This window comes from Rhinatrema bivittatum, chromosome 3 (genome assembly GCF_901001135.1).
Source record: "Rhinatrema bivittatum chromosome 3, aRhiBiv1.1, whole genome shotgun sequence".
Taxonomy (NCBI): Eukaryota; Metazoa; Chordata; class Amphibia; order Gymnophiona; family Rhinatrematidae; genus Rhinatrema; species Rhinatrema bivittatum.
The window spans coordinates 301,349,104-301,372,101 of NC_042617.1; the positions used below are offsets into that span (position 1 = coordinate 301,349,104).

The window sequence follows — 22,998 nt, forward strand, 5'->3', positions numbered from 1 at the left end:
TAAGCAGCACTCTGTCCTCACTTACAGCAGCGACACCACTAATATAGGAGAGCACTTTCCACTAACACTTAGTGTCAAAGAAGTTTTAATCATCATTGACCCTTTCCTCATCCCATCCAAAACTTAAGAGACCAGGAGACAAACACTAGTCTTCAGGGCCACAAATAAGACTAGTTTTCAGGATCAGCAAAATACTTTAAACTCCTCAAGAATTGGAAACACTGCCCACATACCTCACATGATCAAATTGACTGCAGCTATGTGGCTGGGAGAACCCAGAATGTGAGACTATTAGCTTTGCACTTGGCACATGCAGCCCCCAGTGTATTGCCTGCTCTTGAAGATAGTTGGAGATTTCACAATATCTTTCATCCCCAGCCTCAATGCATTTTACAAATTCAAAACATGTCAATAGCATGCACCCATCGCGACCAACTCTGGTATTTGGGTTTCATGACAATGTCCTACCACAAAAACAGTTACAAGGAACAATAATTATTAATAACTGAATAGTGGCTTGTCCAAGCTCAGTTACATGTAGAGCTGGGACCGGAATTCAGATCCGAGAAATCATCCTACACTTGTAATGCATGGCTAGGTTTTAGTAGAGCAGCAGTATTTAGATTGGCTAGTCTTATAGAAATGCTGCAAGTGTTCTCAGCACCAGTCACAAGCAGTTCAGCCAAAGACTGCAAAGGAAGGCACAAACAGAAGAAGTTTTAAATCACAAAGAGAGTCTCCAATACTATTCCGCAAAGCGAGATAGTAACAGGGGATCCTGGAAAGAGGATAAAAACCACCCATTAGCAGAGAGTGTGAAAGCATAAGAAGAGATCAGCAAAGCAAGAGACCTGGTTTTAGGAAGCAGCAGCTTCCTCTAAAAAGGTGCTATGGCACCACCCCCAGCACCCCTAAAGATTGCTACCTACTTACCTTTCTGGCGAGTCCAAGGGCAATGTAGCACTTCTCTCCTGGGTCCACGATCTCCACCTCGAAGTAATGGCTTCTGGTGCTGAGTGGATGCCGTGCTTGAGCCAGCCCCACATCGATAATGCTCTTCCCTTTCCCTACATACTCCAGGAGCTGCAAAGGAAGAGAGGCATTACTGCTAAAGTGTACGTGTCAGTGAGTGAAGAAAGAAGTGGGGGGAGTGGGGCATGTTAAAGAGGAGAAACTAGCCAAGGGCCAGAGGGGAGTCACTAAAGGAAGAGCTGTGGAGGGCAACAAAATACCACAGATGTGAGAAAAACTAGGGCACCCGGTGCAGAGATGAAAGATGAGTGATCTAGCAGGTCTCTAGCACTCCTATTTTGCAGTTGTCTTGGTTACTGCATGGGGAGATGTTGCTAAACAAGAGACTGTGTGCCGATTGCCAGCCTTACACACAGGTCAATACAGTAAAGTGCGGCCGCGATTACCCTGCTCCTAACCCGCTTTCTACTCACTTTTCGGCCGCGTTAGTCCAACCTGCGATACACTATCCCCTTTAACCTACTCTTAACCGCGTCCTTAAATCCCCAGGTAACCCCTTCCGCCCGCATGTAAACGATCGAATTAGCTATTCCCTCCCATACAGTAACGCGCGCCCTGACTATCGTTTTTTTACCCTGCCGTTTTGCCGCGCGTTTAACCTGCTAACTTACCGCCTACCCTTACCCCTGCGTTAGAGGCAAGGGTAAGGGTAGGCAGCAAACTTTCCCCCAGCCCCCGCTCACCTGCCCTGGCCGCGTCCATGGGTGCTGGTCTCCGGGGCAGCCCCAGTCCTCTCCCCTCCTCCCGAAGCAACGAAGGCGGAAAAAAGCGAAAAAGCGAAAAAAAAAAAAGTAGCAAGAGAGAGAGGGGAGAGAGGACGGGCAATCCTACGCTCAGGATTGCCCGTCCTCTCTCCCCTCCTCCCGAAGCAAGGCGCGAAAAGCAGCCTTGCTCCGGGAGGAGGGGAGAGAGGACTGGCAGTGTAAAGCAACGAAGCGACTTACTTTTTTTGCAGCCCCCTTTCGGAGACAGACATTGGCGAAGACGACCGCGGCTCCCCTGCCTCCAGCTGCCCGCGAAGATGGACGCATCGCACGGGCACGATGGACGCATCGCACGGGGCCATTTTCGCCCGTGCGATGCGTCCATCTTCGCGGGCAGCTGGAGGCAGGGGAGCCGCGGTCGTCTTCGTTGTAAGTCGCTTCGTTGCTTTACACTGCCAGTCCTCTCTCTTGCTACTTTTTTTTTTTTTTCGCTTTTTCGCTTTTTTTTTTTTCGCTTTTTCGCTTTTTTCCGCTTTCGTTGCTTGCTTCGGGAGGAGGGGAGAGAGGACTGGCAATCCCGAGCGTCGGAGAACCGTCCACTTCCTGGTACCTGTCATTTCAAATGTCATTTGAAATGACAGGTACCATTTCAAATGTCATTTGAAATGACATTTGAAATGACAGATACCAGCGTGTCCGTGAAGCGTTAGGCCAGCACACCCAGGATACTGTATAGCGCTCTATACAGTAAAATGGGTTGCGTGGGCCTAACGCTTCACGGACGCTTCTTAGACGCAGCTTGCATTTGCAAGCTATTTACATACAGTATCGAGTGGTAGGTGAGCAGGACTCTGCGTGTGGTAACCGCAGGTGCGCCTGGCACTAACGCAGCTCTTCCTACCGCTCCTTACTGTATCGGCCTGACAGAGGGTAATAGTGCTGATCTGCAGCTGAAGCCATTTTTCTTTTCAACTCAGAAGATTCCTCCTGCTTCTTTGCACTTCCAGCTAAAATCTCAAACAAGGTTGGCATCCTGGCACCATGAGCCTTCATTAGCAACTACCCAAGGATGTTTCCCTTATTTTATATCACCTCCACTAAATGATAGGAAAGTTTTTCAAAACTATATGCGCTGATGCACAGGCCTGCAGGTTTTGAACATACATGCAGGACAACAAGGAGAGAAAAGGCAGTAGGGGGAACAGATGCAGCAGCAGAGGGGAGACACTGTCTCTGCCATGGCATGGCCCATTGGCCAAACCTTTACCAAAGAGATGGGAAGGATTATCAGTATTCCACTCCAGCCCCACACTCTACAGGCCCTCAGCCTCTCTCTCACCTCTGGGCCTCCTCTTCACGGGTCGCCACAGGATGGGCTCTGCAGCGGCCCTGCTACGGGCCTCTTCCTCTTCTCGGGCCACTGCGACTTGGGATTCGCGGTGGCCCGTAAGCGCAAGTGCTGCTTCTCTTCTGCACGCGCTGATGCTTCTCCTACTTCCTGCCCACGCGGCTCTGGCAATGTTTACTTCCGGGGCAACACAGGCAGGAAGGAGGAGGATCATCAGCTCGTTTAAATGCGATCTTTTTCTTTGGGCCGTGGTGACGTGAGCCTCGCCACGGCCCTGCCTATCTGCCTGGCGCTGCGCGAGCCTCCCTGCGCCCGGGGGCATGGGGATACTAAAAAACTAATTTTAAAGGGTCGGTGCAGCCGATAAAAAAAAGGCTCGGCACAGCCGATAAAAAAAAAAAAATTTCCCGATAGTCCACGAAACGCTGCAAGTGTCAGCAAAAACGTCTTGGCGTGTCATAGGTTTGCCATCACTGGTCCTGAGTCCATCTGGCTACACGCTAGGAAAGTAATTTTTAACCCTCTTCACAGGCAGCAAGGAGATGCTGGGATAGGAAGGGATTAAGATAAAGGGGAAAAGATACTGGGGGAGGGAGGGCACCAGTGAGACTGACATTAGTACCAGGCAAAATAGAAACTATTCTTCAGAACAAAATTAACTGTGCTTATGGTCAGTTATGACTTAATGGGGAAAAAAAGCCAACATGGATATAGAAAAAAGTCAGCATTTCTAATATATTAGAATTTTTTGATGGTGTAAAAGATTTAGATATGGGCGAGCTGGTCAACATTATGTATCTGGATTTTCAGAAGGTTTTAGATAAAGTCCTTCATGAGACATTCCTCAGGAAATTAAAAAAAAAACCATGGGTGTAAAAGATTTAGATATGGGCGAGCTGGTCAACATTATGTATCTGGATTTTCAGAAGGTTTTAGATAAAGTCCCTCATGAGACATTCCTCAGGAAATTAAAAAAAAAACAACCATGGATAGGAGATGGTGTCTTACTATGGTTTGGTAACTGATTAAAAGATAAGGAAAAGGGAGCAATGATTGAATTGTTCAAATTTGTAGATGATACAAAATTATTCAAACTAGTTAAGACAACCAGATTGTGAGAAACTGCAGAAGAACCTTGGGAGACTGGAAAACTGGCCATATAAATGGCAGATGAAATTTAAAGGTGGACAAGAGCAAAGTGGTGCACATATGAAAAAATAATCCTAACTACATGCATGATGCTAAGTTCCACACTTGGTCAAGAAAAGGATTTGTGCTTAGCTCATAAGAACATAAGAAATTGCCATGCTGGGACAGACCAAGGGTCCATCAAGCCCAGCATCCTGTTTCCAACAGAGGCCAAAAACCAGGCCACAAGAACCTGGCAATTACCCAAACACTAAGAAGAACCCATGCTACTGATGCAATTAATAGCAGTGGCTATTCCCTAAGTATAATTGATTAATAGCCATTAATGGACTTCTCCTCCAAGAACTTATCCAAACCTTTTTTGAACCCAGCTACACTAACTGCACTAACTACCTTCTCTGGCAACAAATTCCAGAGCTTTATTGTGAGTTGAGTGAAAAAGAATTTTCTCCGATTAGTCTTAAATGTGTTACTTGCTAACTTCATGGAATGCCCTCTAGTCCTTCTATTATTCGAAAGTGTAAATAACCGAGTCACATCTACTCGTTCAAGACCTCTCATGATCTTAAAGACCTCTATCATATCCCCCCTCAGCCGTCTCTTCTCCAAGCTGAACAGCCCTAACCTCTTCAGCCTTTCCTCATAGGGGAGCTGTTCCATCCCCTTTATCATTTTGGTTGCCCTTCTCTGTACCTTCTCCATCGCAACTATATCTTTTTTGAGATGCGGCGACCAGAATTGTACACAGTATTCAAGGTGCGGTCTCACCATGGAGCGATACAGAGGCATTATGACATTTTCCGTTCTATTAACCATTCCCTTCCTAATAATTCCTAACATTCTATTTGATTTTTTGACTGCTGCAGCACACTGAGCCGACGATTTTAAAGTATTATCCACTATGATGCCTAGATCTTTTTCCTGGGTGGTAGCTCCTAACATGGAACCTAACATCGTGTAACTACAGCAAGGGTTATTTTTCCCTATGTGCATCACCTTGCACTTGTCCACATTAAATTTCATCTGCCATTTAGATGCCCAATCTTCCAGTCTTGCAAGGTCCTCCTGTAATGTATCACAGTCTGCCTGTGATTTAACTACTCTGAATAATTTTGTATCATCCGCAAATTTGATAACCTCACTCATCGTATTCCTTTCCAGATCATTTATATATATATTGAAAAGCACCGGTCCCAATACAGATCCCTGAGGTACTCCACTGTTTACCCTTTTCCACTGAGAATATTGACCATTTAATCCTACTCTCTGTTTCCTGTCTTTTAACCAGTTTGTAATCCACGAAAGGACATCGCCTCCTATCCCATGACTTTTTAGTTTTCGTAGAAGCCTCTCATGAGGGACTTTGTCAAACGCCTTCTGAAATCCAAATACACTACATCTACCGGTTCACCTTTATCCACATGTTTATTAACCCCTTCAAAAAAATGAAGCAGATTTGTTAGGCAAGACTTCCCTTGGGTAAATCCATGTTGACTGTGTCCCATTAAATCATGTCTTTCTATATGCTCTACAATTTTGATCTTGAGAATAGTTTCCACTATTTTTCCCGGCACTGTGTGTGGCAGAAGCCAAAAAGGTAAATAGCATGTTAAGAATTATTCAGAAAGGAAGAGAGAACAAAACAGAATATCATCTGTTCTGATCTAGGAACCTCTGGCCTAATGCATGAACAAGAAAAAAGGTGCAGAGAAGGGCAACAAATATGACAACCCCCTAACAAAGAAAGCTAAACAGATTAGAGCTCTTCAGCTTGCAGAAGAGCACAAGATGGATGTATAGCAAATGTTGCTTACCTGTAATAGGTGTTCTCACAGGACAGCAGGATGTTAGTTCTCACATATGGGTGACATCACAGGATGGAGCCCAATCACGGAACACTTTTGTCAAAGTTTCTAGAACTTTGACTGGCACCTACTGGGCATGCCCAGCATGGCACTAAACCTGCAGCCAGCAGAGGTCCCCCCTTCAGTCTTGTTTAAAGCTACAGGAAGTGCCGAAAAATAAAATAAGAAAATGTAATGAACCCAACACCACGGGGCGGCGGGTGGGTTTCGTGAGGACTAACATCCTGCTGTCCTGTGAGATCACCTGTTACAGGTAAATAACATTTGCTTTCTCAAAGGACAAGCAGGATGGCAGTCCTCACATATGGGTGAGTACCGAGCTGAGGATGTCCGAGAAATGCACCAAATGTACCCAAGATGTGCAACAGGCACAAGTATTGGGGAGGAATTTGGTAGAGGGCATCCTGAACCCTAACGGGCAGGTGGAAAGGTGTTAGTACATCAAGTTGTAAAAAGGTTGCGCAAGACAGATTGGCCAAAGATGGAATCCTGTCTTCCGGCCTTGTCTAAGCAATAATGGGCTGTAAAGGTATGGAGAGAACTCCAGGTAGCAGCCCTGCAAATGTCATGAAGCGGCACCGAGCGTAGGTGTGCTACTGAAGTCGCCATGGCCCTCACAGAGTGTGCCTTAACACTGTCTTGAAGTGGAATGCCTGTTTGCTGATAGCAAAAGGATATGCAGTCCGCTAACCAGGAGGAGAGAGTCTGTTTACCCACAGGTTGCCCCAATCTGGTGGAAAGGAAAGAGACAAACAATTGAGTGCTTTTCCTGTGGGCAGCTGTATAGTCTAGATAGAATGCTAGAACACGTTTACAATCAAGGGTATGTGGAGCCTGTTCTCCCAGATTGGACTTAGGCCTGGGAAAGAAGGTAGGTAGTATAATGGATTGATTAATGTGAAACTCGGATACTACCTTAGGTAAGAACTTAGGGTGAGTTCGGAGTACTGCCCGGTCCTGCAGAAGTTTAGTGTAAGGCGGATAGGTAACTAGGGCCTGTAACTCACTAACTCTGCAAGCAGATGTTATTGCCAAAAGTAAAATCACTTTCCATGTGAGATAGCGAAGATCACAGGATTGGAGAGGCTCGAATGGTGGTTTCATGAGCCGACCCAAAACCAGATTGAGGTCCCAAGAAGGGTGGAAGCTTGAGGTGAAGCAAGCCCTTCAGAAAACAATTTACGAGGGGTTGTACTGAAAGAGGAACATCCCCGACACCTCTATAGAAGGCGGCTACCGCACTGACATGCATTCTGATGGAGGAGGTTTTTAGACTTGATTCTGACAAGTGCCAGAGATAGTCTAGAAACTTTGTGGTGGAACAGGTAAAGGTATCAAGGGATTGAGAAGAACACCATGATGTAAACCTGTACCATTTGTAAAGATAAGATTTTCTCGTGGAAGGCTTCCGTGAAGCAATCAGGACACGGGAAACTGGCTCCGAAAGGTTAAGTGCCTGAAGAATTAACCTTTCAACATCCAAGCAGTCAGAGACAAGGCCTGAAGATTGGGGTGGCATAGGCACCTGTTGTTCTGAGTGATCAGAAACAGGTCCTTTCCCAAGGGAATGTGTCCTGAAGAATTGGAAACCACGCCTGGCGAGGCCAGTGAGGTGCTATCAGGATCATGCGTCACTTGTCCTGATGTAACTTCACGAGAGTCTTCGAGAGAAGTGGAAGTGGAGGGAATGCATACAGGAGACCGGTTGCCCATGAGAGGGAGAACGCATCTCTTGGCTGAGAGTGTTGGCTGCGAGTGAGAGAGCAAAGGTTCCCTACTTTGCGGTTCTGAGGTGACGCAAAGAGGTCTATGTGGGGGTAACCCCAACGCTGGAATATTGAGTCCGCTACAGTGGGGTCGAGGGACCACTCGTGTGATTGAAAGGCGCGACTCAGCTTGTCCGCCAACACATTGTCCACTCCCGGCAAGTAGGTGGCCCTGAGGTACATCGAATGGGAGAGGGCCTCCGCCCATATCTGCGCAGCCTCCTGACACAGTAGGTAGGAGCCCGTCCCTCTCTGTTTGTTGATGTACCACATGGCCACCTGGTTGTCCGTCTGAATGAGGATGACCTGGTTGGAAAGGTGATTGTGAAATACCCTGATAGCGTAGCTGATTGCTTGAAGCTCCAGGAAACTGATTTGGTGTTTGGCTTCCTCTGGAGACCAAGTCCTTTGTGTCTGCAAATTGGCGACATGGGCTCCCCAGCCGAGGTTGGAAGCATCGGTGGTGAGAATTATTTGAGGGTCTGGAGCCTGGAAGGGCAGGCCTCAAAGGAGATTGATCTGATTTTGCCACCAGGATAGAGACTGACGAAGTGAGTCGGTGATGTGGACAGTGGTCAATAAGAGGTTGGACGGACTGAGTCCATTGTGATCTTAGAGTCCACTGCATGACTCATGGCCAAGCGGGCCAAACCTGTACTGAGGACGCCATGTGTCCTAGCAGGATGAGGAAGTGGCGTGCAGTTGTGCGTTGCTGAGACTGTAGCTGGTGTGCGAGAGAGATGAGAGTAAGAGCTCGCTGTCGAGGCAGAAATGCCTTTGCCTGCAAGGTGTCCAAGTCTGCCCCAATGAATGATAAAGTTTGAGATGGGACTAAGCAGGATTTTGCGTAGTTGACGAGAAATCCTAGCGAAGTCAGAGTATGTAAAGTAAGATGTAGGGACGACAGAGCAGCCTGCTGAGTAGGAGCCCTCATCAACCAATCGTCTAGATAGGAGTGGACGTGAACATCTTGAGTCCTGAGGAAGGCTGCTACTACTACTACTAGGCACTTGGTGAAGACTTGTGGTGCAGATGCCAGGCCGAATGGTAATACTCGGTACTGATAGTGCTTGGGGCCTACCAGAAATCTCAGGAACCTGTGATAAGATGGAGTTTTCACAATGTGTGTATACGCGTTTTGAAGGCCTTGAGAGAGAGCAGAGCCAGTCTCCTTTTTGCAGAAGAGGAAGGAGGGAACCCAAGGTTACCATTTTGAACTTTTCTCGGTGGAGGTACTTGTTGAGGGCACGTAGGTCCAGAATTGGACGAACGCCGCCTGATTTTTTGCGGATTAGAAAGTACCAGGAATAGAATCCTAGGCCTTGTTGGGAGTAGGGCACTGGCTCTATTGCTTTGGACTGGAGGAGGAGGGAGACCTCCTGCTCCAGGAGAAGTGAGTGGTCGGATGTTCTCCACGTCGGTAGAGGTGGGGAGTCCGGTGGGATGGAGAGAAAGTTCAGGTGATAACCTTGAGAGATTATAGCAAGGACCCACTGCTCTGAGGTGATTGTGTGCCACCTGTTGAAATGGCACAATCGACCTCCCACTGGTATCTGAGGCAGTGGAAACTGGCTGCTGCTCTCTATGCAGGAGTCAAAAGCCAGAAGCAGGGCCCGGCTGAGGAGCTACCTGCGGATTTTGTTTCCGCGGTTGACGAGACTGGGCCTTTTGGAAAGGTCTCGTGGAACGAGTCCCAGCCTGTGGTGGATAGGACTTCTTTGGATGGAAGAATGACTTTTTAGTATCCTTCCTGAAAGGCTGTTGGGAGGAATGCTCAGAGGGCATCAGAGAGAGCTGGCGAAGGGTCTCATGATGGTCCTTGAGTTCCGCCACCGTCCGCTGAATCTGTTCGCCAAACAGATTGTCGCCTATGCAGGGCAGATCAGATAATCTGTCTTGTACTTCAGGGCGTAAGACCGACGACTTAAGCTAGACCCATCTTCTTGCCGAAATAGCAGTTGCAGATACCCTGGAAGCAGTGTCGAAGATATAAGAGGATCTGATTTCATGCTTCCCTGCCTCAAAGCTCTTGTGTACCAGGGCTTGAAGCTGTTCCTGGAATTGCTGAGGCAGGCACTCTGCAAAGTCTGTATCTGCTTGAATAAGACCCTGTTGTACTGGGTCATATACAGCTGGTAAGAGACGATCCGGGAGATAAGCATTGATCCATGGTAGACACGCCGGCCAATAGCATCCAGGAATTTCTGTTCCTTACTTGGGGGAAAAGAAGAGTGTGGTTTTGATCTTTTTGCCCTCTTTTGGGCCAATTCTACAACCACAGATTGGTGATCCAGCTAAGGTTTCTGGAATCCTGGGGCTGGCTGGACCAAATAAGTGGTATCAGCTTTCCTGTTGACTGGAGCAACAGAACCAGGGTGTTCCCAGTTCCTTTTAGGAGATCCAAAAGAACCTGGTGAATAGGGATGGAGGTTATTTCCTTGGGAGCATCCAGGAATTGTAACAGCTCCATCATTTGATGCCTATCATCTTGCTCAGTCTGTAACTGGAAGGGAACCAATTCAGACATTTCCTTCACAATATTTATGAAGGACAAGTCCTCTGGAGAAGAACGCTTCCTACTTTCAGTAGGAGAAGGTGGCAATGGTAAATCATCGGTGTCTTGAGATGAATCGTCAGTCCAGGTGTCATAGAGATCAGCATCTGTCCCTGTAGGAACCTGAGAAGGACGGGACGATAGTATTCCTGAAGGTCCTGGTCTAGGATCTGAAGGCATCGAGGGAAGTACTGGAGACACCGATAAAGGCATCAGTGCAGGCATCGAGGGATGGATCTGTGGCACTGATGGGCGCATCGGCATCGATGGTTGAGGCATTGGCAGGACTCCCCGACAGGGTAAGTGGGGAAGGCACCAGAGCCATCGGTGGAAAAGCGGCTATGAGCGCTTCCATCTTCGAGAGCAGTGGTGCCAGTGCTGCCGGAATGGGATCGATGGTCGGTTCCGCAACCGGCACCGATTTCGGTGCTGGGGGACCTTGGAGTCTATGCATCGCCTTATCGATGGCCTCCTGAACCATCCGGTCCAGTTCTTCACGGAGACCTGGAGTAAGCAGTCCCGGCTCCGGAAGGGAAGAAGGAGGCAGAGGCATAGCCGGAGGGACCACCGTTAAAGGCAAAGTCGCGGCTCCCAATACCCGTCCGGGTGAGGGTTGCCTTGGTGACCCAGTCGCAGAAAGGGTCGGTGCCTTTTCTGGACGGGGTTTCTTCAATGGCGGCTCGGACGATGGCGAGGTCGATGATTTTCCTTCCTCGATGGTCCGAGACTTCCGATGTCAATGTTTCTCTCTATGATCCCCTCGGTCCTGACGGGGAGTAGAGGTCGTCAAAGGCCGAGAAGTCATCGACGCCGGACGGTCACCTGCCATGGCAGATACTGGCGCGAAGTGGACAGTGCCGGTTCAGAAGACGTCGATGCAACAGACTGCGTCAGAGTTTGAGAACGGAAGAGAAGTTCCATTTTCTCCATTCCAGCCTTGCGACCTTTTGGTGTCATTAAGGCACATTTGGTGCAAGTCAGGACATCATGCTCGCATCTGAGACACATTACACAGACTTTATGTGGGTCTGTTATGGACATGGTGCGAGTACAGTCCTGGCACCGAACGAACTCCGACACCATGGCCTTTGAAAAAATTTAGCCGCAGTATGGTCGACGGCCAGTAGGCCAAACTTGACCGGAATCGACCGAAAACGGGTAAAATCTTACCGGAGTACCGCAGAGTAAAAAAATTCGAAGGAGGGACCCCCTGTGGGGTATGAAAGTTTTTAGTAATTCCGTGAGGAAAATTCCTGTCAGGAATCTCTGTGGAGCTCCTTAACCTGCGTGGCTACTGCTGCGCGGAAAAAAGAAGACTGAAGAGGGACCCCTGCTGGCTGCAGGTTTAGTGTCATGCTGGGCATGCCAGTGGGTGCCAGTCAAAGTTCTAGAAACTTTGACAAAAGTGTTCCATGATTGGGCTCCATCCTATGTGAGGACTACCATCCTGCTTGTCCTTAGAAAAAAATCATGCATGAGGTTAATAGGGAATAGTTATTTATTCTATCAAAACAATGCTAGGACTAAAGAACATTAAGAACATAAGAAAATGCCATACTGGGTCAGACCAAGGGTCCATCAAGCCCAGCATCCTGTTTCCAACAGTGGCCAATCCAGGCCATAAGAACCTGGCAAGTACCCAAAAACTAAGTCTATTCCATGTAACCATTGCTAATGGCAGTGGCTATTCTCTAAGTGAACTTAATAGCAGGTAATGGACTTCTCCAAGAACTTATCCAATCCTTTTTTAAACACAGCTATACTAACTGCACGAACCACATTCTCTGGCAACAAATTCCAGAGTTTAATTGTGCGTTGAGTAAAAAAGAACTTTCTCCGATTTAAACCAGTTGGCCAACAGTTGGGCTGTGGAATCTGTTGCTATAGAATGGTCAGGGTTGGTACATAGCCAAGTTGAAACAAGGTCTGGACAAGTTTCTACAGGACAGATCCACAAAAATTAGCCAGAAAGATTTGGCTTCATATTTCTTACTTCATAAACCACCTCATACTTCTAGGAATGAGCAAAAGGGAATGGACTTTCCTATTAGGATCTGCTGTGTTCTTCCAAGTGATCTGGACTAACACTGTCAGTCAGGATGTTGGGCTGAATGAACCACTGGTCTATCTCATTATGGCACTTATGTTCTTAAGGAGTTGTGTGGTGGGGGAGGATACCAGAAGGACAAGAACCCGCTAGCCACAGCCATTTGCTCACTTGCAAAAACCATGTGTCCAACAATAAGGAAAACGCACTCATCCCAAGAAAAATTAGAGGAAGCAATGACTGATTCCCTCCTCCCAGGGTTCTCAACGCTGTTCCAGAGCATCCTCAACTCCAGCCAAACCAGGTCTCTCTGCATGGCAGTGCGCAGCATTACCACTGCATCAGCCCTGAACCACCTCTATATCCCTGACAGAGAAGACAAGACTCTGAGTCCATCTGAAGTTCCAAACCCACTCCCACAGGTTTTTGTGGTTACCATGTGTCAGAGCAAAAAAAATGCAAACTAAACTTTGAACTATTCTCTCTAGAAATGATATTAGTAAATGAAGAGGAAAATACTAAGCTCACCCCTCAATGACAGGCAGTGGGGCAAAAATGAGGGCGTTGAAGCCTTTAGTCAATGGGAGCGCCAATGCCACACACATGTAGCCATGTCACAAGTGGAGATTTTACAAGCAGATTTCTACTGCCTGAACTGTACGATGGCATTCGAAGAGGAAAAGGTTCCTATCTAATTACAACTAATGGATCACATACCCAACTAGCACTATACACCACCACCTGCTCCTCAAAGCATCATTGAAAATACAGATGATGTTAGGAGCAGACATTAGGTACAGTTAAACCAAAAAGTACATATGTTAATGTGGGAGGAGAGGAAGACTAAAGGAGAAAATAGGACAAGGGAGAGTGGATGACTAAAAGATGTGCACTAGAAGGCAAGGGTAAAAGAGCAATGAAAAGAATGAGGAGAGAGGACTGGGGGGTGGAAAGATGAGAGGCCTGAAGGGAAAGAAAAATATGAGTGAGGAAGAAGCAAGGAGAGAGAGAAGGGGGGGGGGGAAGGGAAGGTGAAGAGGGTCCAATGAGTTTGCACTGAACCCTCCCAGAGCTTTATGTTCGACTGAAGAGGGGTTGTTTTTGGCTCCTACGGCCACCACAACATGGGTCAGCGAGTTACATTTTTCCACTTGTTCTTTGCTTCTACAGATTCTAGGAACTCTACAGTCTGTGTCCAAAAAAAAAAAAAAAAAACCCCAAGTACTTGGCATGGAGGTTCTGTTTAGATGGCGTCAATACAGTGACCTAAACTTTATAGCACAAGTAGAGTTTTGCTGAGCTCCTGCTGAGATAAATCTAGTGTGTGGAGGTTGCAAGAGGGATTCCATAGAATGCATGGAGCTCCATCTGCTAGCAGGGAGATCTCTGGGGTGTCCAGGCCTGGGGCTGGATAGGAGGAATATCCTGAGAAAAGCTCAGAGGTCATACATGTACGCACTGCCATGTGGGAAAATGAATCACCCATACTTTGTGCTGGCAGATTTTCCTGAATGCGTTTCAGATTATGGGAAAAAGCAAAAGGATGTGTCTGTACGAGTGCAAGAAAGGACAGACGGTGGAAGGGAAAGGAGTCAAAAGAAGAGACAAGGAGGAAAGAGAAAAGGAGAGGGCAGACGAGGACAAACACAAGAAAAGATGGAAAAAGGCAAGGAGTTATAGGGGGAATAAGGCAGTACATAAGCTTAAGAATAGAGTTAGACACTTGTGGGGGAGGGAAAGAAAAATAAGGAATATAAAAATGAAAAAAAAAGGCAAATGGGTGGGCAGAGGTGGAAAATAAGACACCTGGATATAAAGGAGAGATAAAGAGGCCTCAGATATGTTCCAGCACCTCCAAAACCCAAAGAGGTCTCTCATCCCTGGTAGAAACTTGCTGCAGTGACTCCTCTATCATCTGATAAAGCTCTCATTGTTGAGACACAGTGAACTGCTCCGGCCTCCCTGTAAGAGGTACCATATGCCATTTCCCCCAGTATGGTATACAGCAACGGTTCCCAACAAGGGGTCTGAGAGATCATCCCAGGGGGTCCCCTCCAGAAGAGATGAGAAAGTTTACTAGGGAGAAAAGGAGCAAGCTGCTCTACCTGCAATCAGTTGAGCTGCTGTCGCAGGCCAGGAAAGTGAGAGTGGGGCCTATTATGGCCCCGAAAACGTCACCCCACATTGCTGCAGACCAGGAGGAGGAGGAACAGAGATGGACTGTTTGCATTCATTACATTAAAAAGCCTCCAAACCGCACTGTCGCATGTTTAGTGGGGGTGGAGAATAGAGGGACCCTCGAGAATCAAACCCCACTGCTGCACTTCATGCAGATGTGGGTGAGAGAGGCCGATTTTAACCATCAGAAACTTTGCAGCCTCTGCTACACACTGAAGAAAGCAGAGGAAAGCTGGGTTATCACAGTGGTGAGAAATTTCCTACAGCTGCCACATGCTCAGCCACTTGCCTGACAGAGAAACAGGAGAGGAGAGTGGAACCAGAAAAGTGAATAGAATGGCTCAAAGGAAGAGAGTAAGAAATGGGACTGGGGTTGACAGAATAAGGGGAAAGAGAGGGAAGAAGGAATGAGACAGGACCAGAGACGGGAATTTATGACAGACCTGGTTAAGGGGAGTGGGAGTGAATAGCAGCCTATCAGGGAAGAGAAGAGGACCCCCAGGAATCATGCTGGACAGAGGTAGAAAGAGGGATCGAGGACCACCATGGACCAGGAGGGAAGAAGGGAAAGATAATCACCAGGGATCAAGAAGGAAGGACGACGAAACAGCAGCCAGGCTTGGATATGACATTACACACACAAGTTACTTAAGGGGACAGAGACATGGAGATCTCATTAGCCTTCTTCCTGTTGAAAAGCAGGCAGATTTTTCTAAAATCTAAATTATTTTGTGACTATCATTTTCCGTATATGTTTGTAAGAAGAATAAAAAAAAAGTAAAAACAAAAAAGCAGAATAAAGGGGGTCAATTTTCTGAGAGGGTAAGTGTCAAACCTTTGTGGATAAGCACCTGTTTATTAATGTAAAAAGGCCCTTTTAAAAATTACTGTGCCCCATCACTGGGGGTAAAACCATCCATGCTGCAAACAGCAAGCATACTTTTACCTGCGAGGGGAGGGGGGGGGGAAGAGCAGGGCTAGATTAGGGGAGGAAAGTGCATGTAGAGATTTAATTTTGAAATCCTTGTGCGTATTTTCACACATGTACTTTGCTCGTACTTCAAAACAGATGAAAAGTACGCAGGAACAAAAGTACTGGCTTTCTCCCTCCAGCCCGAGTTTTCAAAAGAAACACTGAGCAGTTGCCCTTTAAAAATTAGATTGCAAGTCTGCAGGTACCAGTGCTGATTTTCTGCCAGGTCACGCCAAGCTGGCAACCTGCAACTTTTGAACTTGCTTCCTTTTTCCCCATTGCAGCTGGATTGGAAGGGGGAAATGGCCTTGACCTTCAATTATGAAGGCAATTTTTTAAATAGCTTTGAAAATTTCCCTCCCAATATATTCAGTTTAGATAGGAAAATTGGTTCTTACCTGCTAATTTTCATTCCTGTAGTACCACAAATCAGTCCAGATTCCTGGGTTTTGCCTCTCTTACAGCAGATGGAGACAGAGAAAGCTTTACTGACACTGTCACTTAACCTGGTGTGCCACCTGCAATCCGTCAATATTGACCTGTACCCAAGCCAAGATGGAAAACTATCCCTAAAACTCAATGTAACCTATTGAACATCTCCCGAACGAGCAGAAGGAGAAGGAACTACTAAATCTGAACAACCCTTATAACCATACAAGTCAGAATGTACAATCATCACCTGAGCCAGAAAAAGATAATTGAAAATCCTTCAGCAAAACCACAGATCAAGCAGACTCTCCAAACCTGGATGGGACTCTGGATTAATCTGCGGTACTATAGGAACGAAATGCAAGCATGCAAGAACCAAAATTTTCCTTTCCCTATATGTACCCAGATCAGTCCATACTCCTAGGATGTACCAAAGCTTCCCTAAACCAGGTGGGACTGCGAGAGTCCCACTCGAAGTACACTTTCCCCAAGCCCACAGCATCTGGAGCTTGAACATCCAGACGATAAATTCTTGGAGAAGGTGTGCAATGACTTCCAAGTAGCCGCCCTACAAATATCTCTTTTGAAGACACTGACATTCAGCCCAGGATGCTGCATGCGACAGAGTAGAGCGAGCTCTCAGACCCTGAGGCACCAACTGTCCCATGCAAAATGTACGCCGAAACTATGGCCTCCTCCAACTATGGCGTTATGGTCACTTTTGAAGCTTTCTGCCCTTTCTTTGCACCACTCAAGAGAATGAAAAGATGATCGGACACTCTAAAGCTATTAGTGACCTCCAGATAGCACAACAGTGCTCACTTCACATCCAGACATCTCAACTCCTTATCCAAAGCAACCAACCTATCCAAATCTGGAAAGGCTGGTAACTACACAGACTGATTCAAGTGAAAGGACAAAACCACCTTAGGAAGAAACGAAGGGACAGAGCACAACGAAACCCCTGAATCCAAAATCCTTAGGAAAGGATCCCTACATGAAAGAGCTTGTAGCTCCGAAATCCACCTAGCCGAACAAATTGCCACCAGAAAAACCTTTAAAGTAAGATCCTTCAAAGTCGCACTGTGCCGCGGCTCGACAGTGCCCCAAAAATGCTTTAAGAACCAAGTTCAGGCACCACAGGGGACACAAATGTTTGACACCTTGAAGAAACCGCACCACATCCGGATGCGCAGCCAAAGGCACCCCGTGCATGTTCCCTCTGAGGCACCCCAAAGCGGCCACCTGGACCCTTAAAGAGTTGAAAGCCAAGCCTTTTACCAAACCTTGCTGCAAAAAAAAGAAAATGTGAACCATAAAAGCTCGAATCAAATCCACGCTATGCTTCTTGCACCAAACCTCGAACACCTTCTACACTCTCTCATACGCCAAGGAGGTGGACTTTTCTTGCTTGTAACATCAGATACCCCTTTTCTTTCAGTTGCCTCCTCAAAAGCCAAACCACAAGAGAGAAGCAATTGCCTGATCCAAAAATATGGGACCCTAGCGCAGGAGGTTGGGGAGATGAGCCAGACATAACGGGCTGTCGACTGCAAGAGTGACTAATCTGCGAACCACAGCCGAAGCCATTCCAGTGCCACCAGAACTATCTGCCCCAGATGAATCTATTCTTCGCAAGACCTTGCGCACCAGCAGCCATGGCAGGAACACATACAGGAGAATTTCCTGTGGCCATGGGAGAACTAAGGCATCGACTCCTTCTGCCCCATCCCCCCCTCCTTCAACTGAAGAACTGCAGAACCTTGGCATTCTTCTGTGTTGCCATGAGATCCATGCAAGGGACTCTTCATCTGCGATGAATCAGGAGCATAGCTGCCTCCAACAGCTCTCGCTCCCCGGGATCTAATTGCTGCCAACTGAGGAAGTCGTCTGCACGTTGCCCAAACCTATGTGGGAAGTTGCCAGGATCTCCAGATGGCGCTCTACTCATTGGACTAACTCTTGGGTCTCCTTCGCCACCGCCCAACTCTTGATACTGCCCTGCCGGTTGATGTAAGCCATCAACCGGCAGGGCAGTCCAACAAAACTCTCACTGGTCTGCTCCAAACTAGAGGCAGGGAGGCCTGCAACACCAGATGCACTGCTCTAGTCTCTAGACGGTTGATGGACCAAGACATCTCCTCCAGAGACCAGTGCCCCTGCACCATTTGAGCCTGACACACAGCCCCCCCAACAGGAGAGGCTGGAATCGGTTGTGATAACTATCCAACTTGGAACCTCCAAGGCCATTCCATGGCCCAAATTGTCCCAACACAGCCACCAATCCAGACTCAACCTGGTGCTTTCCATAAGAGGCAGCCGAAGATGAAATTGCTCCAATACTGGGTTCCACCTGGAGAGCAAGGCCGAATGAAGTAGACACATAAGTGAATGCCCAAGGGACCAATTTCAAAGACCGAAGAACCTGCAAATAATCCCAGACCCTGGGAACCGCCCTGCTTAGCAATCTGCGAATCTGTCTCTGGACCTTGACAATCCGCTCATCGGTAAGAAAAACTCTCCTGAGCCCAGTGTCTAAGTGTGCTCCCAGAAATTCCAGAACTTGAGAAGGCATCAGCTGGCTCTTGTGCAAATTCACAACCCAGCCCAGGGACCGTAAGCGCTGCAGCATTGCTGCCACCGCCCGATGACAAAAGGTCCTCAGACTTTGCGCAAATCCAGTCATCCAAATACAGGGGAACCAGGATGCCCTACTGGCGAATAGCTGCAGCCACTATGAGCATCACCTTTGTAAGGTCCTTGATGCTGTTGCCAATCCAAAATGTAGGGCGCAGAACTAAAAATGATCAGAGGATCATGAACCTTAGAAACCTTTGACGGTCCAGTCGAATTGGGATGTGGAGATACACCTTGGTCAAATCTAGAGAAGCCAAAAACTCCCCTTTGCGCACGGCAGCAATCACCAACCTCGTTTCCATCCAAAATCTAGGAACCTTGAAGCGCCATATTCACCTTCTTTAAATTCAGAATCGGACAAAAAGCGCCACCCTTCTTTGGAACCACAAAATGGAATACTTTTCTGTTCCCTGCTCCTTAACTGGCACAATGACCAGAGACTCTGAAACTTACTCCCAGTGGAACTGAGATTACAAGCAGATGTAAAATTGTTTAGAAAAAACCTTAACACATGGCTGTTTGATATTGCTTTTAAGATCCTGGAAGGAAAATAGGCAAAGAACTCTTAATTCTTTTATTTTATTTGTTGTAATTTCCTTATGAATAATTTTAGTATGCTGTATTTTACTTTAGTTTTATTTAGGCTATTGTATTTTACTCTGTTTAATTTAGGCTATATTTATTCTTTTAAAATATGTAAACCGCCATGACGGCCTGCCTGAATAGCAGTATAGAAATATTAAATAAATAAATAAAATAAACAAAAAAGTAGACGACTGACAGTTTCTAGCACATGTCTTTTCTGCTCGTAAGTGCAAGGGGACCTTATGAACAAATTCTAAAGCGTAACCATGTTCGATCACGCTTAGGATCCACTGATCCGAAGTGATCTTGGCCCACTCCTCAAGAAAATGTGTTAAATGACCTCTGATTTTGAGGATGGAGAAGCGGGCCAGGCTCGTTTCATTGGGAGGACTTGGAACCGGAGGCTCCCTGACCGATACCATTTCTGATTGGTCTACAGCCTCGAAAGGACTGATTCCAAGACTGCTGCCACCCAGCCCCTTGTCTGATCTCCTCCCAAAGACGAAACTGCTGGGGATGTCGGCTCTATCGGAAACGAGCCCTTGCCAAAGAGAAACCTCTGCTGACCTTCGGCTTGTCCTCTGGCAGCTTGTACCTTTTGGTCTCTCAGAGAAGCTTCACAAGGTCCTCCAAGTCCTCACCAAAAAGCAGCTTCCCCTTAAAAGGAAGCAATCCCAGCTGAGACTTGGACCAAACATCCACAAACCAGTTCCTTAACCACAGAAGCCTTCTAGCAGAGACTGCAGACATCATAGATTGAGAGGAAGTGCTTATGAGATCATACATAGCATCCACTTCGTAGGCCACCACAGCTTCCAGACTATCGGCCTGCTTTGCTGTACCTAGAGCAATCCGGCCCAGAGCATAAAACTGCTACATACAGCAGCGCGAACACCCAACACAGACACCTCAAAAATTTTCTTGAGTTGTACCTCCAACTTCCTATTCTGCATATCCTTAAGCACCGCCAATCCCACCACTAACTGTTTTCATCATCACTATGGAAACTGAAGCATCAACCTTCGGCATCCGCAAAAGATCCAAAGTGTATTCCAGCAATGGATACAGCTTCTCCATGGCTCTGCTGACCTTCAAAACTGTATCTGGAGTCTCCCACTCCCGATGTTCCTTCACTGACTTGTGGAAAGGGAATGCCTTCACTGGCCTCCTCAAGCCCCGCATGTCTGGATCCACTCCCTCATGGTCCAAATCACCCTGGGGCTCTTTAATACCCAGCTCATATAGAACACATGGTATTAGGGGCCACAATTCCTCTCGGCGAAAAAGGTGGACACCTTCGGATCATCTCCCTCCACCGAGGGTGCTTGATCCTGAGTGTCATCAGGGGCCATGCTAGCCAAATGAGGTTCCTCCCCAGATGAATCCCAAGCCAGAAGATCCTCGGCCTCTAAGCTATTATCTGTATTCCCAGAAGGCAACTGACGAGCCAGCAGTGTCCAAATTCTGGTTGCCCCACCAGATTGAGCTAAACGCAGCCTCTTGGCCATAACTGGCTCCTGCAGGTCCAATAGCTTGGCAGGACGACATCCAGTTGCCCTTTTTGACAAAAAAAAGCCTTATGCGTAAGTAGAACAAAATCCAGGGAAACATCCTGATTCATCTATATCCTGTTCCTGGAGGTATTCCTTCCTTCTCCCCCAGCAGAGGATCCCGGGACCCCGGGGGCTCTGAAGATCTTCAATCTTCCCGTGATAGCGGTGGGGGTAGGGCAGCGTCCTTGCAGGCCTTGTCAGTCACGGCAGCAAAAGAAGATAAAATGGCCGCCATTCCTGCCGAAATCGGGAAGGCACATTCGGGTTGCTTAGCTTCCCCCATACTGCCTGCAGAGGACTGCTGCCTGAGACTCCCTTAGCACTCTCCGAACGACACAGCAGGAGCAAGTACTGGTAAGGGCGTGTGTCTCCCTACACACCATGCACTGCTGCTGTGCGGCATGGCCAAGAAGTTACCTCTGTCTTTTTTTTTTTTTTTTTTTTTTTAAACGCCGCACAAGCTCGTCCATAACACCGCCAAAAAACAGATCTCAAGCACGCCTGAATCGGAACGCCACAAAACCCGGCCGAAGCACCCAACTGGCACCACAAAAAAGCAAAGAAAAAAAAATGAGGCTTTTGTTTTTCTTCATAGAAAAAAAAAAAAAAAAGACTTCCCTCTCCTCCCTCCTATAACCTGAGCCTGCAGCCACAAAAGGGAATTGGCTCCATCAGTTCTCTCCTCCCTCAGTGGGTCAAGGATCTGGACAGACCCAGGGGTTTCCAACTCCTCCCACTCATCTGCTCCTCTAATTGAAAGGATGACCCCACTAGGACCTACCAATCTTCAAGGAGGGCTAAGTAGAAATCCTAACACTACTTCTAAAATTATTTATCTTTTTATTCTCCTCAGACTGCAGGACTTGCACCACCTTCCATCTGCTGGAGACCAAGAAATACTAGCGGACTGCAGGTGGCACACCAGAATAAGTGGCAAAACCCAGGAGTCTGGACAGTTCTGGGTACGTACAGGGAACACATTTTTATACATTATGAACGGTTCTGGAGTACAACTCATTTCTTTAGTTGCTGCATGCAAAAAAATTAAAGAAAATCACGGGAGGGCCCGTGAAACTTTTTGAAGCTGAAAAGAATCCATGTTCCCTGAAAGGTTGGGAACCCAAGGCACAATCTCCATCACAAGCCACAGCTACCCTGCAGATAATTCAAGTCAGTTCCTATTTACCCACATCTCTGGCATCCATCAGCAAAGAAGCAGAGAATGATTCACAGAGGCAGAGCCTAAAAATAATTTAATTCCTTTGTAAGACAGACAAAAAAGAAAAAAAAAGGGAAAAATGTCTTCATTCTCCAACCTGTATCCTCTCCTGCTCTCTCTCTCCAGCAACCCCTAACACCACATTCCAAATGGAGGACTCATTTCTGTTATTTACAATGTCTGGACAAGACTGAGCCCTCCTACAAAAGCACCCTGGAAAGCACCAGCGATGGCAGAGATCGCTAACAAACAGCTTCTAAATAGTGCTTTGCTTGTGCATTATCTGGGGTCACACACGATGAAGGATGTAGCCAATCGACATGGCAATCTGTCACAGTAAGTTTCAAAAGTAATAATACAAACTAAGCTATGTGGGAAGAGAAAGCCATTGCAGGAAAAACTATATGAATTCTTTGCTTCAGTGTTTATTAATGAGGATGTTGGGAGATACCCATTCCAGTAACCTTGTCAAGAGTGATAATTCAGATGAACAGAACCAAAATCATAATAAACTTGGAAGATGTCGTAGGCCAGATTGACAAACTGAAAAGTAGCAAAACTCCCAGGCCAGATGGTATACACCCCAGGGATCTGAAGGAACTCAAAAATGAAATTTTAGATCTATTACTAGTAATTTGTAACCTATCATTAAAATCATACATTGTACCTGAAGATTGAAGCATGGCCAAGGTAACTCAGATATTTAAAAAGAGGTCCAGAGGTGATCCAAGAAAACTATAATAGATTGGTGAGCCTGACTTCAGTGCTGGAAAAAAAAAATCATGGAAGCTATTCTAAAAAACACAAAATCACAGAACATATAGATACACATGGTTTAATGGGACAAAGCCAGCATGGATTTACCCAAAAGAAGTCTCTCCTCACAAATCTGCTGTATATGTGGAAAAAAGGTGAGCCGATAGATGTGGTGTATTTGGATTTTCAGAAGGTGTTTGACA

General features: G+C 46.9%; 1 protein-coding gene across 2 annotated transcripts in view; it reads right to left on the minus strand.

The window, feature by feature from the left end:
• The window catches only part of SPRYD3 (SPRY domain containing 3), a 149,624-nt gene that overhangs the window by 69,489 nt on the left and 57,137 nt on the right, over window positions 1-22,998 (minus strand). For both annotated transcript variants that reach the window (XM_029595057.1, XM_029595056.1), the window contains one exon: window positions 934-1,083. In XM_029595057.1, coding sequence (XP_029450917.1) covers window positions 934-1,083 — 150 coding nt within the window. The remainder of the gene's footprint in view (window positions 1-933; window positions 1,084-22,998) is intronic.